Below are 19,602 nucleotides of genomic sequence, written 5' to 3'. Positions count from 1 at the left end.
AAAGGAAGCAGTGGCAGCGCAGAGCTGGTGCACTAGTGAGGCTCAGAAAAAAAACAAACAAGCTACCACTCCCAGGTGTATTTCTAACAAATGCAAGATCCCTCACAAAAAAAAAAAAAAAATGGATGAACTGAGTTATGGATTGCATGCAAAGCTGGGAGAAAGTAATGAAACCCCTTTAACCTCTTAAACCCCAGGCTTGCAAAAAACAAATAGAATAATTCGTAGTTGTGTGCATATAGAAGGTGTACCAGGATGATGTACAGTGGTGTGAAAAAGTGTTTGCCCCTTACTGATTTCTTTTTTTTTTTGCATGTTTGTCACACTTAAATGTTTCAGATCATCAAACAAATGTTAATATTAGTCAGTGACAACACAACTGACCACTAAATGAAACTTTTTATTACTAAGGGAGAAAAAACCTATGTGGCCATGTGTGAAAAAGTGATTGCTCCCTAAACCTAATAACTGGTTGGGCCACCCTTAGCAGCAACAACTGCAATCAAGCGTTTGTGATAATTTGCAGCACTGTGGATGGATTTTGGCCCATTCATCTTTGCAGAATTGTTGTAATTCAGCCACGTTGAAGGTTTCTTCAATGTGGCGCCATGGAAAAAAGAAAAGTCTGTCACGGCATAAAAAAAAGAGTGCCAGAGAACGGAAATGGTGCAAGTCAAAGCTCCGGGTTCATTATGAGGTTTACAAAGAAAAGCTAGATGCTTTCAACCAAAACTTGTGTAGAATAAGGGAGAGTTATTTTTTTCTGAAATCATTACCAACTGTAGTAACAACTCTTGTGTACTGTTTGCTACAGTTAACAGATTAACAAACCCTCCAGTTCCACTGCCCTTACAACTCATTTCTACATCTACCTTGTAAGTGCAATGAGTTGCAATATTTTGTCATGACAAAGTTCAATGTTTAAACAATGTAATTATTTACATAACAGAAATAACTATTCTACAGCCAGCTAGACACCTCGAGCTAACACATTTCACACCTGTCACTGACGAAACAGTCGGAGAGATCATCTGCAGTCTGGGTCCGTCAACGTGCTGCCTTGATGAGTTACCCACTAGATTTCTAAAGTCTGTGCTGAGCAGTTTGCCACCACAACTCACTCATCTAGTTAACATGTCACTTCAGACTGGAACATTTCCAAAGGCCCTAGAAGCTGCTGTCATTAAGCCTCTTCTGAAGAAGAGCAGTCTTTATGCCACAGTACTGAACACCTATCGGCCCATATCAAACCTGCCATTCTTGGAAAACATCTTTAAAAATGTTGTATACGAACAGCTTCCTGACTTTCTCCTCTCTAACAATGTGTTTGATACTTTCCAATCAGGCTTTAGGCCAAATGACAGCACTGACACAGCTCTGATCAAGGTGAAAAATGACATTCGTCTGAACACAGATGCAAGCAAAGTCTCACTTTTAGTTCTTCTACACCTGAGCACTGCTTTTGACACAGTTGACCATGTGATCTTATTATAGAGGTTAGAAAACTGGGTAGGAATCTCTGGTACTGCTCTAACCGGGGTCAAGTCCTATCTGGAGGACAGGAAGTCCTGGAATTGGTAACTGTGTCTCAGACCAAATGGCTATGACCTGTGGAGTTCCCCATGCATCAATCCTGGGACCCCGATTGTTCAATCTGTATATGCTGCCTTTAGGCCAGCTAATATGCAGCTGCAATGTGTCCTACCACAACTATGCAGATGACACTCAGATCGACATGTCACTGACGGCAGGTTAACATGCTTAGTCACTGCATCAAAGAAATCAGTGTGTGGATGCCAAAGAACTTTATCCAGCTCAACACAGACTAAAACTGAAATCATTGTCTTTGGCCCACAGAAACAAAGTGCTATTAGCCACCTTTATCTAAAACCTACAAATCTAGTGGTAATAATGGACTCACACATGAACTTTAACAGCCACATTAAATCAATAGCATCAGCTTTTTACCAACTCAAAAACATTGCCAAAATCAAGGGAATATTGTCTAAGCCAGATTTAGAGAGACTAATTGATGCCTTTGTCTCCAAGATGGACTACTGTAACGGCCTTCTCACTGAGCTCTCTAAACGAGCTGTAAAACAGCTGCAGTACATCCAGAATGCTGCTGCACGAGTCATGACTAGAACCAGGAAATATAACCATAATAGTCCAGCACTCAGGTCTCTGCACTGGCTCCCTGTCGCTCAGAGAATAGACTTTAAAACAGCTCTGCTTGTGTACAAGTCTATTCATGGTCTTTTGCCAAAGTACATCTCTGACATGTTAGAGCCACATAAACCATCTCGGGTTCTGAGAAGCTCAGGGAGGGGTCTCCTGCGAGTGCCCAGAGTCAGGACTAAACACGGTGAGGCTGCGTTTCAGTTTTATGCTGCCAAAATCTGAAAACGCTTCTACTGAACTCTCCATTTGACAACTGAAAGTGTGTTATCTGCACTCTTCATTTTTCATTCATTTTAACATTTTGGTTTCATGGAATGATTTATGTAATGAATCTAGAATGTTTTTATGTTTTATGGAATGGTTTTATTTAGTGATTTTACCCTTCTTTGAATTACCTTGTGTACAAATTGTGCCCTAGAAATAAACTTGGCCTGCCATTTCCAGCATGAACCGCCTCTTTAAGGTCATGCCACAGCATCTCAATAGGATTCAGGTCAGGACTTTGACTAGGCCACTCCAAAAATCGTCATTTGTTTTTTCTTCAGTCATTCCAAGGTGGACTTGCTGGTGTGTGTTTTGGATCATTGTCCTGCTGCAGAACCCGAGTTTGTTTCAGCTTGATGTCACAGATGGCCGGACATTCTACTTCAGGATTTTTTTGGTAGACAGCAGAATTCATGGTTCCATTTATCACAACAAGTCTTCCAGGTCGTGAAGCAGCAAAGCAGCCCCAGACCATCACACTACCACCACCATAATTCACTGTTGGAATGATGTTCTTTTTCTGAAATATAGTGTTACTTTTACACCAGATGTAATGGGACGCACACCTTCCAAAAACTTATACAGGTAAACTTTTGTCTCATCAGAACACAGAGTATTTTCCAAAAGGTCTTGGGGATCATCAAGATGTTTTTTGGCAATCACTTTTTCACACAGGGCCATGTAGGTTTGGATTTTTTCTTTCTTTCCTTCTTTCTTTCTTTTTCTTTCTCTCTTTCCTCCTTTCTTTCTTTCTTACTGCAATTTGTGTTCAGTTGTGTAGTCACTGACTCACATTTCAATTTGTTTGATGATCTGAAACATTAAAGTCTGACAAAAAAAAAGAGAAATCAGGAAGGGGGCAAACACTTTCACACCACAGTAGCTATGAATGTAAAAACTTTGATGGTTATTGTAGGTGTGAAACTGTGAATTCTTTACTCCTGGATGAGACACTTGTTCATTGAATTTTAGCAGTAGAAGAATGATACTTGTAGTGTTAGATTTTAAAAGCTGCTAAGTGTTTTGTTGATCTACTTATCACTGACTAAGCAAATACACACGAAACTCATACATAAATAAATTAAGGATACGGGAACGGCACTTGACTAAAGGATTGTTTACGAACTGAAAGATTAAACCTTGAGTAAATGAACGTTTAATGATCAACCACTCAATTGCTCCATTTGTTTCCAAGTCAAGTTAATCAGGATTGAAGTGTTGGGGCTTACAAACACACTATTAAGCACACATTTCAGAAAAAAAGACAGTCTTCTTCCAAATGAACTGCACAAGTTCCAGCTTACAAATTGAATTGTGGACATTTTTCAATGATCAGAGATATGTGTGCTTTGTATTGTTTTCTTTTTCATTCCTCTTCTAGTTGTGTATTTGGTTTAATTTATATAATTATTATTATTTATTATAGAATATATGTTATAATTCATAACATTCAACAATTCCCCTTGACCTGTCCAAATCCCCACCACCACAACAATATTCCCAATGCACTCTTGCAGGGAAAAAACTGAAAAAAAGAGGAAAACAAAACAAAAAATGGGAGGAAAGCAGAAAAAAATAGGTAATTACAATAAAAGTAGAAAGCAGGTAAAAAGAAAAAAAAAAAGATACTGTGTGTATCAGCTGTACCCTAGCTGCCTCTTTGAGGTCCTTTAGAGTGTGAAGAAAAGAATACAAATGAGATGAAAAAATGAGAAAAGAAGAAAAAGAAAGAGAACCATTTGGAGAAAAAGAGTCATGAACTACATCACTGTGACAAATCTGCAGTTTTTTGTCACAGTCTAGCCCACATTTGTTGGCAAGTAACAATGTTTACCGTCACTCTGATGACGTGTGATGTATGAGACTGTTTACCTCAACGATCGATTTATATTCCTATGATCCAGCTACATAGATCTGTGTTCAGCAAGTTTCCATTCCAAGATTCAAGATTCAAGATTCAAGATTCAAGGACGACATATATCAATCTAAGATCATTTAAAAGGTAAACGGCATTCGATTGAATCGATACTTGGAAATAAAGCATTGGATTTAAGCAGGCAGGTTTTATAAGGAAGTATGTTGTTTTTGAATTTTTTTTTTTAGCACTTTTATTGACAAATAAACGTTACTCGATTCAGTCTGCCTGTCTGTGATGTCATCGTCTTCCGGATATGCGGTGGTCATGGGAGTTGTAGTAGACCTATGATATACAGTTGATTCCCTTCTTCTTCTTTTGGTCAGTTGATTCACTTCATTCAGTATTCATATTTAACTCATCTGTCTTTATTTGAAACCCTTTTTAAGTGACATTTATGGGGATTTAGTTTACAATCCAGCGGCAGCGATACTTAGCGATGTCATCATCCGGCATGGCGTGTCCAGGTCAAAACACATCCAGTATGTGCACTTATGTATTCTTGCGGCACCATTCTTTCAAATGGATGCTCTGATCAGGATGATTATCAACACAAAAAAGTCCCTGCTGCCATCGGCCCGTACAGGTGAGAAAGTTTCAACACCTACTGTAATTGAAGATACCATACCACATTCATTTGCTGAGGAATTTGCACAATGTTCCTCATCTTTGTGTGCAAAGTCTAGGTTTGGATTGCACTATTTAAAGTAAATAATTAACCATGGCAAGCTATACCACCCTCTGTTCATCCTGATTTTGTATTGCATTTTAAGAATTTTTTTGTACTCAATGATAACTTAGTCTTAAGTATGTCAGCATTAATAATAATTTATACCTGATTCGCTTACAAAAAAACCAACAGAAATCTAGGAAACTTCACCTGCACTGTGCAGTATCCCGGTATTTATTTCACAGTCACACTGGTGGAATTTTTGGCTACAAAGTTACTGAATCGTTTCAAAACGTATCGTTTTAAATGAACCAATATCGTCCTTGAATCATATTGGCAACCACAAATCTTGATACCAATCCAATTGTTATTAAAACGAATCATTAAAACCCTATTGTTCATGCAAAAAAATAAGGCTTTTGTAAATGAGCTAGTTCTACGCACTGCGATTTTGGGGAAGCCATATCCTGGGAAAGTTGCATGACTGTTGCATGACTATCACGTGACGACCACTCCAAAATGTTTCCAATATGTCACTTAAGGACTTGATGAGTTCAAGTCAAACATAAAAAGATACAGCACAGTTTTTACCACATTGAAAAGCTTTTTTATGGTTGCAAAAGAACAAATAAATGCTAAGTTAGCAGCTTTATTGGCAGCTTGCCACCGGTATGTGGTTTACTCTTAAGTGTCAGTGCACACTTATTTGTTGAAATATATGCTCTCAGCTCTTTCCCAAATCGTTTGTGAACTAAACTGTTTTCTGAAACAGGTCATGTAAGCTGTCATGTCAATAGCGTGCGAGGCTGCGAACATTTATTTTGACAACGTCATGTTGAACCACGTAAGCGGTTGCAGCACCTAAATTCCCTGTGATTGCCATTGACGTAAGTAAGGGGACCACAGCACAAGTTAACAGCCACTTAAACACTACTTTAATTGTCAGCTTGGGAATAATATGCAGCTCTGCAGGCTGATTTTCTTAATCATAAGAGAATATGGACCTTGTCAAGAATCACAAATTGCTGGCCTGTATGTGTTAATGGAGTAAGTGTTGGTCTAAGTGAAAGTAAGTGTTCAATAGTTTAACAGCCAGGGTAAAAAGTGTATGTATGTAAAAGCACAAATACCCGTTCATGTCGTCAGTCAGCCTTTTGCTTACCCCTGGCCGGGGAGGGCGGTTGTTTTCTGTAGTCAATAATGGTTTGCAAGCCTTTCCACATAGTTGCTGGGTCGAAGAAATCAATTTTCTTTCTTTCTTCTTTCAGTTTTTCAGAGCAGCCCTTCTTTGCAGCTCAGATGCCCTTGTTTAAAATATTTCTGGCCTGCCTATACAGGGTACAGTCCCCCCTCCTGTAAACATCCTCCTTGGCTGAACGAAGCTGCCTGGTTCTGCTGTAAACCATGGTTTGTTTTTGTATTGGATGTTTTTGTCTGTACACACGTCCTTACATAAACTGATATAAGATGTTACGGTGTCAGTAAGTTCAGTAAAAGTCTGGGTTGCAGCAATTCATCAATCTTGAGGGCCAAAGTTGGCAAGATGGACAGACGGGAGCGCAGTTCCTCAACTTCACGAGTTCACAAACGTGTTTTCTCCAAAGTTGTCTCCTTTGGAAAGCTCCATGGAGATCGGCTGCTGCACTGACTAAAATCTCTGTAAACATCTCCGGTTCAGTAAACACAAGAGAAAAAAGTTGTGGAGATAACGGGCTAATGTTTTTAGTTGCTCTATGCAGTATGTGACCAGCAAAGAGGTGCACTAACCTAAAAAGTGTCAACTGCAACTGGACTGTTCAGATTGTGCTTCAGATTCTCTAGTCCAGGGTATACCCGGCCTCTTTAACAAAGACAACTGGGATAGGCTCCAGCATACACCCGCTATCCTAGTAAGGACAAGCGGCATAGAAAATTAATGAAGGATTCAGATTGTAAGAAAATCTGAATAGTCCCAACAATGAGAATATTCACAGGCACAAACTTCACACTTAATGTTAAAAAACACGCACACAACTAGACCGAGGCTACCATCTGCAGCACCATCTTGGATCTAATCTAATCTTACAAGCATTCTAGTGTATCTAATTGTATTCTCAATACAGTAATCCCTCTCTTATAATGTTAGTTAATTGCTTCCAGACCCAACTATGATAACTGAATTTCTGCAAAGTAGTATTCCTTCTTTATACAGGAGATATTTTCATAGTTCGAACATAGAAAACCTGTTTGTGACCTTCTAAATGTAGTTTTTAACATTAGCACCCTCTAGACATGAAATAACACCGCCATAGTCACCTGTTCTCCTATTACCTAATAATACCTCCTATTAACCTAGTAGATATAATCAGAGAAAATAACCCATAAGACACAAATAAAACTCGTGTTTGTGTGTGTTGCAATAAATGTGTTCTGGATGTGTGGAGAGTAGGAACTGCACGTCAGCTTGCATGGGTTACCACCGCAACAGTAGCCTGTGACATTATTATGATTATTGGGATAGGCTCAAGCATACCCCAGCTACCTTAGTGAGGCAAAGCGGCATAGAAAATGAATGGGTGGATGGATGTTATTATTATTGTGACTGTTGTGAGATCTTTCAAACCTGCAATACAAGCCTGTTTTTTCGTCGATCAAGCCTGGCGCTTGTATGTTTCACAGAACATTAAAGTAACATTACTAGTGTTGTACACCAGTGTAGAATACTATTACAATTTTAATGTCTTCTTAATGCCTCTTTATGCTTGGAAATGCTTAATTTAGGCAAAAAAATGTGTAAAATTAGCTTGAAAATGCATATTTTTTTTTACTAATAATAGGCCGTATTCAACCCAAAACAGCATTATTTATTCATTAATATATTTTGAAAAACTGTGATAGAGTAAATCCGCAAAATCCACGCCACAATTTGGTGAGGAATGGCTGTACCACTGATTTAGATTTACTCCTTAATTCAAGCACACAATGTGATTGTCCTTATGCGTGGCTGAAGAGGATTCTTATGTGTTTGAAATTTGATTGCATATGTTCTTATCAATGTGTTGGTCAATGTGCTAAATGTTCAAACTAAATCATTTCATTTCCACATATGAATGTGTGGTATGCTCATTATTATTTTTATTATTATTATTACATTATCACACTATTTTTGTGTCTGTCTACAGGAGCGGGTTTCTAGAAATGACTTTCAAAACAAGTTTTGAGACAGTGGAGGTACTAATCAAAATGGCTGTGAAACACAAGGATTGAGTTCTCAGGTCATATCCTCACTGTAAATCAGGGATTCTTAAACATTTGGGAACATTTCCCAGGGACTGCCTTATAATCCACAAGCCCATTAATTCATTTTGAATATTTAAATCCTTCAGATAGAAATTAAACAAATTTTAATTTCCAAGTAAGAAATGTTCAAGCTTAGAGAAAATGAACAATAACAAGACTGGGCGAGTCAAAAAAAAGCCTTTGTTTTGAAAGCGGTTTATGGTGGTCCCCAAACTCCCGTTTGACTATCCCTACTGTAAACAACATGATCCTTATGAGGTGGTACATTACCGCTATTCCTTTAACAGCGCCACCTTATGATTCAGTCGCTCGTTGAGCCACCTTTCAACAGCAATATTTGAACAAGGTCCTGGCACCACATTTGAATTGAACTGAAATATGGACTGAACTTCATTTTTTTTATATACCGGCCATTGTCTTTTAGACTTACTAGTTAGCATGGGATCATTCTCCTGCTGCATGGACATTTGGCATGCTAACTGAGGCTTGTACAGTTTGAGATGAATGAAGGTTGAGGTGCCGCAATAACCCCTCCAAGGATAGTTGGGTAGCAACAATTAACCCCTTGCTGTTCCACCGGTGGCCTGTCTACTGCTTCAGTGAAGAAGCTGGGGGTTTTTGCTGCCTCGTTTGCATGCCTAGGCGTGTCATATGTCACTGGAAAGCTTAGTTTGATGAGATTTTAATATACAGCATTCCAAAATACAATTGTAGGCTTGGTTAACACCAATGTTGGACCAGTCACAAACACAAAAATGAACGGAAGCCTCAAAGTATTACAACATCAGATACAGTAAAAGTCAGGAAAAAATGGTTCTGTTTCATAGACAAAGGTCCGGCAAATGTAAATAGTTACATTTGGTTAGCGTAGATGCCTTAGCCCCAGCAAACAAACAACTCTGAATGTTGAACTTTTGGCTAGAACCTCATTCAACCCAATAGACAACTGTTTACCCCATCTGGTGTGGCACAATAACCAAGTGAAAAAAGTATCAATCCCATTTCTTATATGCGCCTTACCTGAAAATGCGATCAGAGGGTTGCTCTCCCATCACAAGATCAAAACCACGCTGGAAGATGGTGTAAGGCCAAGGACTGTGATAATAAAAGAATGATCAGAGGACAGGAAAAAGTGAGAAATGGAGTGGTTGCAAAGACTTTTGGATTACGTTAAGATTTCTTTGTTTTGAATGATACAAATGTTAAACTTTCAATTGGTAGTAAAACCAACTAACTCAGCTTGTTAAATTACAAACAAATACATTTCCATGTAAGATTGGAGTAAGAAATATGGATCTGCAGGGTCAGTAATAGGTAGGGTTGCAACGATACACACAATTCACGTTTCGGCTCTGTTCGATACATTTACGTTACGGTTCAATACTTTTTCGATACAAAAAATACATTACATTGCATTTTTTAATTAGAATTTTTATTGAAATTGCCAACGTTTTTCTCACCTTAAAAGTACAGTTCTTCTGCATACACTTAGCACCATATAAGACCATACTTGACATGAAATCCAAAGTGCTCCCAAACACCAGATATGAAGGATGGTGGAGGATCTTCAATATCAGGAAAGCCATTAGCCATGTTTCAATGAGCAAGCCTGCATGTAGCTTCTTTCAGCTGGATGGTATGAATGTGGGAGGCAGAGCTCAGTAGCTCTGTGCTTGACAATGCAACATTAGCCAGAGTAGTCGATTGCAGATAGACTGAGCTTTCAGCACAGAGCGCTGTCAGTAGCTAGACACATATATGTGTATGTGTATAAACACTTAGCACTATTATGCTACGTGTTAGCATGCTAACATTAGCAGAGTAGCATTTTTAGCCATTTTCATAGCTAGACACTTATACAGTATAAACATTTACTACAATTATGCTAGATGTTAGCAATCTAAGGTTCAACATTAACAATCTAAATATGTAGATAAAATAAATGTAGAACTAATATTTATGGTGTAAATCACAATATGGGGGGAACTATGGTGCTTGGCGGAGGTCGGCGCTCTCCATGTGCTTTACTCGTTGATTTATCACAAAACTGTTTCTTTCTGAATGAGAAATCTTGTCACGTTTTAAACTCATACAGGTCATACTATAATGTAATAACATGGATTACATTAAAAAAACAAATAAATAAAAATAACAGCTAATTCTCAGCTAATTATTTTTTTTTTTGCGTCAATTAAAGAGAATTACAATTGTAGATGACCGGCTGCTATGTTTTTTAAAATGTTTTTTTATTTGAATATCCAAATCACGGCCAATAGTTTAAGATGACGTTATTGCTTCTGGTGCCAAATTGTAAAAGGATGTTACATTCTGACAAGATCTACCATTTCTGATTATTTTTATTTGTACTGAATTCTTTGTTATTATTAACCTCCCCACTCTCCCGATTTATTGGCTTCTTTTCTTTTGACTGATAATGAGCAATAAGGAACCAAAAGTAGGTGGCAATGTTAACCTACCCCTGATTGGGCCCCCACTCACTCCGGATGCAAAGGTGCTGGTGGACCGGGTCCTTCATGTATCCATTGAGGCAAAGGCATTCTCCTGTCAAAAGAAGTGCAGTCATTCAGTCAAAGAAGTCTGCCCATGAACAACCTGTGTGGCATGACCAGAGAAAGGAATCGATGCAGTTCTGTCGATGTGTTGTTAAGGTACTTTTGTGTTTACCTTTTATATCTCATTTTAAAAACTGTTTCTTGCATTGTCTGGTTTACTTTTTTTAGTACCTACTGTGTGACTGTACAGTTTTTTTTGTTTTTTTTTTCATTTTGATAAAGTGTATTAACACATCACGCCTACAAATGATAACAAACCCTTCATATAACTTGCAAATATAAAAAGTAGATGTCCCACCCTCTTCAGCCAAACGGCTGTTGATTCTTTTATTAATTGATGATCAGCTTTTTTTCCACCAAAAGGAAATGCATACATATTGGCAATTGAGGATCTTCAATTAACTCAAGTGGACGGTTTGTAAATTTTTTTACCCACACAGAGGACATGTACAAGTGATGAAAATCCACCCTACTGATGCAGAACTTCAAACCTTGCAATATATAGTATAGCACATTGTCACTAAAGGAGGAATTAAACCCAAATAAAGCACAGTGAAAGTGCAGTAGTTCATTGTCTTAAGTGATTGATGCTCGACCACTGATTGAAAGTGATTGTGATTGAACGACTACTGATTTACAGAGGGAGGGAGTCCTGACCAGATGCCCAAGCCACCTCATATGGCTCCTCTCAATGCGGAGGAGCAGCGGTTCTACTTCGAACTTCTCCCGGATGACAGTGCTTCTTACCTTATCTCGAAGGGAGAGCCCGGCCACCCTACGGAGAAAACTCATTTTGGCGGCTTGACCCACAATCTTGTCTTTTCGTTCACTACCCAAAGCTCATGACCATAGGTGAGGGTAGGAACGTTGATCGACCGGAAAATTAAGAGCTTTGACTTTCGGCTCATTCTCTTCACCACAACGGACCGATGCAATGCGATGCGAGTCCACATCACTGCAGACGCCGCACCAATCTGTCTGTCGATCTCGCGTTCCAACATTCCCTCACTCGTGAACAAGACCCCGAGGTACTTAAACTACTCCACTTGGGGCAGGATCTCATCCCTGACCCGGAGATGGCACTCCACCCTTTTCCGAGCAAGAACCATGGACTCGGACTTGGAGTTACTGATTCTCATCCCAGCTGCTTCACACTCAGCTGCGAACCGATCAAGTGAGAGTTGAAGGTTACGGCTCGATGAAGCTAGCAGGACCACATCATCTGCAAAAAGCAGAAACCCAATCCTGCAGCCACCAAACCGGAACCCCTCAATGCCTTGGCTGCGCCTAGAAATTCTGTCCATAAAAGATATGACCAGAATCGGTGTCAAAGGGCAGCCCTGGCAGAGTCCAATCCACACTGGAAACGGGTCCCCCTTATTGCCGGCAATGTGAACCAAACTTTGACACCGCTCATACACAGCCTCCCATATTCCCGGAGTATTCCCTACAGAATTCCTTGAGGAACACGGTTGAATGTTTTCTCCACGTCCACAAAACACATGTAGACTGGTTGGGCAAACTCCCATGCACCCTCGAGGACTATGCCAAGAGTGTAGAGCTAGTCAACAGTTCCACAACCAGGACAAAATACACACTGCTCCTCCGCAAGATTCAAGATTCAACTATATGGCGGATCCTCCTCTCCAGAACCCCTGATTATATCTTACCAGGGAGGCTGAGAAGTGTGATCCCACAATAATTGGAACATACCCTCCGGTCCCCCTACTTAAAAAGGGGGACCACCACCCCGGTCTGCCATTTCAGAGGCACCCGCCCATTGCCGGAAATGCAAATCAAACTCTGACACCTGTCTGGGAAAGTGTTTTCTAGGGTGCTGGAGAGAAGGGTACGACAGTCAGTTGAACCTCGGCTACAGGAGGTGCAATGTGATTTTCGTCCGGGTTGCGGACGAAAGGCCAGCTCTACACACTTGCAAAGGTACTGGAGGGTACATGGGAGTTTCCCCAACCAATCTACATGTGCTTTGTGGACTTGGAAAAGGCATTCGACCGTGTCCCATGCGGTGTTCTGTGGTGGGTGCTGTGGAAGTACTGGACCGGTGTCGTGCTACAACGTACCATTCGGGCCTTGTACAACCGGAGCAGGAGCTTGGTTCGCATTGTCAGCAGTAAGTCGAGCCTGTTTCCGGTGAACGTGACCACCCTTTGTCATCGATTCTGTTCATAATTGGACAGAATTTTGAGGCGCAGCAAAGGCCAGTTTGGGGGCCTTCAATCTAGTCTCTGCTATTTGCAGACGATGTGGTCCTGGTGGCCTCATCGGGTGCGTTTACTGGGATGGTTTGCATTTGAGTGCGAATCTTCTGGGATGAGACTCAGTACCTCCAAATCCAAGGCCATGGTTCTCAGACGGAAAAGGGTGGATTGCTCACTCCGGGTTGGGAATGAGGTCCTGCCCCAGGTGAAGGAATTCAAGTATCTCAGGGACTTGTTCACGAGTGAGGGAAGGTTTGGTGCGTGAGGTTGATAGGCAGATCGGCGCAGCCTCCGCAGTAATACGGTCACTGTACCAGACGGTCGTGGTGAAAAGAGAACTGAGCCAGAAGGCATAGCTCTCAATTTACCGGTCGATCTACCTTCCCACCTATGGTCATGAGCTTTGGGTCGTGATCGAAAGACCGAGGTCGTGTTTACAAGTGGCTGAAATGAGTTTCCTCCATAGGGTGGCTGGACTCACCCTAAGAGATAGGGTGAGGAGCTTGGTCATCCGGAAAGGGCTTAGAATAGAGCCACTGCTCCTTCACATCAAGGGAAGCCAGTTAAGGTGGCTCGGGTATCTAGTCGAGATGCCTCTCGGATCGCCTCCCTGGTGAGGTGTTCTGGGCATGCCCAGCCGGGATAAGGCCTCGGGGCAGACCTAGGACATACTGGCAGGATTATGTCTCACAGCTGGCCTGAGAATGCCTTGGTGTCCTCCCGGTGGAGCTGGAGGAAGTGGCCAGAGACAGGGAAGTATAGGCTTCCCTACTGAGAGGTGTGCCCCCGTGACCCGGACCCGAATAAGTGGAGGAAAATGCATGGATGGATGGACTGCTGCCATTTTGTTCAGGACAGAAGACGCGGGCTAGTGACAACAGACTCTGCAGAAATTAAAACATCAAAAAGATGGTTTGATAAAAAAAGACTATTACTGAAGTTATGCAAAATTAAAATAATGTTATTTGGTAAGAACAGAATAGAAGACACTCAAAAACAAACACAATTAGTCAGTGTAGATCAGAAGTGGTCAAACTTTTCCCATCGATGGATGCATACTTATTCATTCAAATCATTTTCTATGCCGCTTAATCATCATTAGGGTTGCAGGGGTATGCTGGAGCCTATTCCAGCTGGCTTTGGACGGGAGGCGGGGCACACCCTGGACTGACTGCCAGCCAATGGGACGCCTACTGAAAAATGAAAAGCTGCTGTTTCATTTAGTAATAAAGGCTCAAACCTATCCAATGTGATAAGAAGTAGGGCTGTCAGTCAACTAAAATATTTAATGAAAATTAATCGCATTTTGTATTTGTAATCGCATTGGGGTTTCAAACAGCTCAAACGCAAAATGAAGCTCAATGTATGAAAAACAAACATAATGTACAACAAGTGGACACTGGTAGCGTAAACTGTCCATCACTCATATGTCATTCTCTTCAAGAAAATCATCTCACTCAATAAAATTGTGACTAACATACAAATAATGTTTTGCAAAAACACCCAACAACTACGGGAAATGATAGCAGGGTGTGAGAAAAAGCAATATTTACAATTTACAAAAAATAAAGTGCTCAAGAACAGTCAGTAGTTTACAGAACTAGGACTGTGCCCATATACTGTAGTGCAATGGTTCCCAAACGTTTTACAGTTGCATACCGCTTCAGACATTTGACTTGAAGCAATTTACCCCCTGCTCCTGCACACTCAAAAAACATACGCATTTTATATATTCATTAACTTGAAATATTGAAGATGACTGGTTCATTAATTTTATAGTTCATTTTATATTTTGGTTTTCACCAATATCCTGTAAATTAAATGTCAAGATTAAACTCTCTTAATTCATAAAATAATCATGAAACTTACTTAGTTGTTCGTATGATGCACACAGAGCAATCACCAACTTCGTGCTGTGTCTCCTTTCTGCTCTGCTCAGGCGCACTTGTAATTGTGAGTGGTAGGCGCTGATTGTTTTTCATTTTTATTCATGTACCCCCTGTTATAATTGACATACCCACCCGTGGGGGTACACATACCCAACTTTGTGAACCTAGGCTGTAGTGCAGCCAGGCTATAGCTTATTGTTACAGGTCAAGCCTGGTCCTTAAGAGGAATTGCAATGTGGGAAGTTGGGTGTTGTAGTTCTGTGCTTTAGCACGAGGTGGCCGTCTCTCTTGCCTCTCCCGTCTCCACCGCTGCAGTGCAGCCACACTCTCAGGGCTCTGGATGTTATTGGGGCCAGTAAAGTTTGTGCAACAAGACAACAACATCGTATGCCTGTTCAGTCTCTGTACTATGGTTAGGAGATCACAGGATAGGCTTTTACATACACTTTATCACACTGTTCATAGTCTGGCCACTTAAACGATGTGGAAGTATGACACAGCGGCTCTTTCAACATCCATCCATCCATCCATCCATTTTCGATGTCGCTTCTCCTCAGTAAGCAACTTTTACTTTGTTATCTTTGACAACAACAGCAGTTCAAGCACAACCGCTAATAAATTGCTACTGAATAATAATAACGCTAATAGCGAGAATGTCAGAGTGTTATGTGCCCTTTCTCACTTCTGACAGAAGCCCCAAATAGCTGTCCCCAGCTATGCGTGCCCGTAACTAGGAGCACGTAGCACATTTACACATTTTAGCTTGCATTTCATAGCAAAATAGCAGCGCAGAGATGGCTTGCATCTAAAAAAAAATGTTAGTTGAGTCATGTATGCCAACGTAGCATTGTATGAATAACAATAAAAAATACCTGCAGTGCACCAGTATTTGCGCACCTCTCTATTTCAGCACCACATAGCCCATGACAACTCAAATCACAACGACAGCAGATGCAAATAACTTTGGTCTTGTCGAGAAAGCCATCTGCCAGGGCTTTGAATCTTTAATATTTTTTTCCCGCTTGTAGCTGCCACACCACTGCATTTCCTCAAACTACAATGGAGCCGGATGGTCAAACAGGACGTGCGCACGTTAATTGTGCTAATCGTTAACTTTGACAGCCAAGATGTTAAATAAATTTCAAGAAAAAACAGCCTGCATATCAGGTTTGTGTTCTTCACATCAACATTTAAACTTTTTCTCATTCCTTTATGTTTGCTGTAGACTGAAAACATTTGGGTTTGACCTCAAAATATGAATATCAGACCATTATTTTCTGGTATTTACATCTGGATCGAATGCACAACTTCTAAGTTGTGCTACAGTATCTTAAGGTAGCACGTTTTGTTTGAGCACATTCATTTTTCATGTGAACAAAAGTATTGACACATATGACTGACAGGTGTATTTTGTTGCCCAGGTGTGTCCTATTACATTACTTATTCAATCAATAAATAGCACTGAATGTCTACGCTCAGTTTCAGATTGGGTAGGATAGGATTTGCCTGTTTAGAGATGACAACAACATGAAAACCAGGGAGCTGTCTGTGCGTGAAAAACTGAGAAAAGATTGCAAAACATTGCACAAACATTGGTCATAGCCAGCACAACCATCTGGAATGCCCTAAAGAAGAGAGAACACACAGGTGAGCTGACATGGAACAGGCATTCCAAGGAAAGCATCAGCAGGTGATGACAGAAACATTGTGAGAGCTGTAAAGAACGAAGGCTGTAAAGCCTATAACAACTGGTAGTGACATCAGTAACAACCTGCAGAGGGCAGGAGTGAAGGTATCACTATCTACTCCATAAAACACTTAATGAACAAAAGTACAATGGCTTCACCAGAAGACACAAACCACTAATTAGCAAGAAGAATAGGAAGGCCAGGCTGCAATTTGCCAAAAAGTACAGATATGAGTCTCAAAGATTCACCAGTCCAGTCTCACAATTGTTTAGGCTCATCTGTGTTGCTCTCCTGTCTCATGTTCGTCTTTTGATGTCAAACCCAAAAGTCTTCAGTGTCGAGCAAAAAAAACAAAACAAACAAATGACCTCACTTTTCCAATACGTCTGGAGGGCACTGTATATCACCGGCTGATTGTTGATATACTTTTGCAAAGTAAAGTTTTACACTTTTGATCACAACCTGTGTTTAATGAGCCCTACCTTCACTGAAAGTATAAAACATGGTGCTCGAGACAGTTGAAAATGTATTAATCTGGGAGGTTTTTGTCTGTTTTCTGAGCTCATGCTCACAAAATATGATAACTGGAGGCTGTAATGATGCTTCTCAAATCATCTTCAACACTCGGATGAAGAGTGGCGCAAGACAAAATGTATTTGCCCAAAGCGCTGTGAGTTTGCAAATGACCATTTAACCTTCAGCAAAGCCGAAGAATATGTCCCACCATAACTTTGCATTGTTGGCCACATTGGCCACTTAATGATGTAGGGGCGAATCATGATGTTCATATGGAGCGTTATTAATTATTACTACAGCCGTCTATCGTTTATCACTGCTAATTGGTTCCAGAGCTGGCCGCGATAAGGGAATTTCCGCAAAGTCGGATTTGGTATTAATAAATGGAATGTTTTCGTAGTTAGAGCATAGAAAACCTGTTTATGACTTTTGAAATACGGTTTTAAACATTGTTAGAAACCTGTAGACATCAAAAACACCCCCATAGTCACTTTTACACTCCACAAGCTACGAGATCACTGTTCTGATCATTGCTCACATTCATACCTATGGACAATTTAGAGTCGCCAATTAACCTAACATGCGTGTTTTTGGAACGTGGGAGGAAACCGGAGTACCCGGAGAAAACTCCCGCACGCAAACTCCGCACAGAGATGTCCAAGCGGAGATTCTAACCCAGGTCTTACCGATATCCTAACTGTGTGGCCAACATGCTAACCACTCGGCCACCGTGCAGACAACTATTATTAAAAGAGGATTTCATTGGCAAACTGTGTGCTGCAACAAGAGAAGTCACACAGAGAAGTCATTGTTTGACCAAGGCAGCTTTTAATAACAAAAATAACTAGAGGATCTGCAATTTCTGGAGAAACTGCCTGTGAATGTGTGAGCTGAATAAGGGACGAAGTGGGGAAAAAACAGAAATGTGCAGGAAAAGTGCAAGTGTCAAAGCAGAAGAGGCGAAGCTGTGCCAAAATTTTAAACGGACGTATGAACGATACCTGACATGATAGCAGTAAGTGTTATAGGTCTCTAATTATGAAAAAAAAAGCCAATGATTTGAGCATTCTGTCGCGGTCCGAATCAATTGAGAAATATGAGAAATATGGAACTTTGAAAAATCCCCCCATTCATTTTCAATTGGAAAAAAATCTCGGAAAATGTAGAATTGTATTTTTTAAAAATTTGAATAGATAGCTAAATATTCCTGATGGAGCTAGCAATTTGATGGTTGAATGTTTTGAATCGGTTGAAAAATAAAGGAGTAGTTAGAGGACAAAACAGCGGAATAAGAATATTAAGAATATTAAATAGAAAAAAAACGGCACATAATTTATGCGTAGATTTGCATTCACACAAATAATACAAAACGCAATCTGTTGTTAATTCTTAGACTTTTTTATGGTTATTGCTTAGGGGTACATACTGTAACTTTCAGACAATAAGACACAATTTTTTCGCATGCTTTGAACCCTGTGGCTTAAACCATGATGCACCTAATTTATGCCTAAAAGAAATACAGTTTCCATGATGCCTTGAGTGCAGATTCAGGAAATAGTGAACTGGACTACTGGATGCTAATATCAAGTGTTAAAGTCTTATGCAGCGACCGTGTTTTGATCTGACAAATCTTTAGTAAGTTTGGTCCATATGTAGAATTACTATAGCTTCTGCTTGGACTACTTGGACCACTTTTACCATAGCTGTTGAAAAAAAAACATCATCACATCTCACATCTCACTCATCAGAGCTGACGCTGGGAAGACAAAGTGCAGTTAAGATTGCACTTGTAGGATTTTAGGATTGTTTACCCTGTCTTTGTGTACAATAAATCACGTTACATTGTAACATGCGACAACATAGACACAGACAAGTCAGGCCTACATATGTAATTTTTTTTTTATTTTTAAATTTGGTGTGCGGCTTATATTCAGGTGCACTCAGTCCGGAGTTGTCTGTATTTTTGAAGTGTTTCCTCACTACTTTATGATGACAACAGGTACTGTCGTGTTACACCAACCTGTTTTTAGGTTTTTAGGTTTTTAGGTAGCATTTGCAGTAGATAGCGTACAAAAAAGGAGGAATTTGAAATGTTGCAATGAAAAAAGTGGAGAATGATTGTTGAAATGTATAAATGATTGATTTATGATTGATGAATGATTACATGAGGACTGAGGATCGAACCAGCAGCCATTGGGTTGGGAGATGACCAATCTACCACCTAAGCCACGTCACTCTGTAGAATAAGTGGAATGTAACAGTGAAAGGAACATGCAAATGGGGGCACCATTTCATTTGTCCATTCATTTTCAGAAGACTAAAAATGGCAAAATTTGAAATGTTGGAAAGTAAAAGTCCAGACTGAATGTCAAAATGTATAAATAAGTTAAATGATTACAGCGGAATTC

General features: G+C 40.2%; 1 protein-coding gene across 4 annotated transcripts in view; it reads right to left on the bottom strand.

The window, feature by feature from the left end:
* The window catches only part of astn1 (astrotactin 1), a 368,837-nt gene that overhangs the window by 230,853 nt on the left and 118,382 nt on the right, over positions 1 to 19,602 (bottom strand). For all 4 annotated transcript variants that reach the window (XM_054764852.1, XM_054764861.1, XM_054764869.1 and 1 more), the window contains 2 exons: positions 10,787 to 10,871; positions 9,330 to 9,404 (listed from right to left, as the gene is read on the bottom strand). In XM_054764852.1, coding sequence (XP_054620827.1) covers positions 9,330 to 9,404; positions 10,787 to 10,871 — 160 coding nt within the window. The remainder of the gene's footprint in view (positions 1 to 9,329; positions 9,405 to 10,786; positions 10,872 to 19,602) is intronic.

The sequence above is a fragment of the Dunckerocampus dactyliophorus genome, chromosome 2 (assembly GCF_027744805.1).
Source record: "Dunckerocampus dactyliophorus isolate RoL2022-P2 chromosome 2, RoL_Ddac_1.1, whole genome shotgun sequence".
In the NCBI taxonomy this organism is placed as follows: Eukaryota; Metazoa; Chordata; class Actinopteri; order Syngnathiformes; family Syngnathidae; genus Dunckerocampus; species Dunckerocampus dactyliophorus.
Note: the sequence above shows the minus strand (reverse complement) of the source record. Positions and strands in the feature narration are given on the sequence as shown.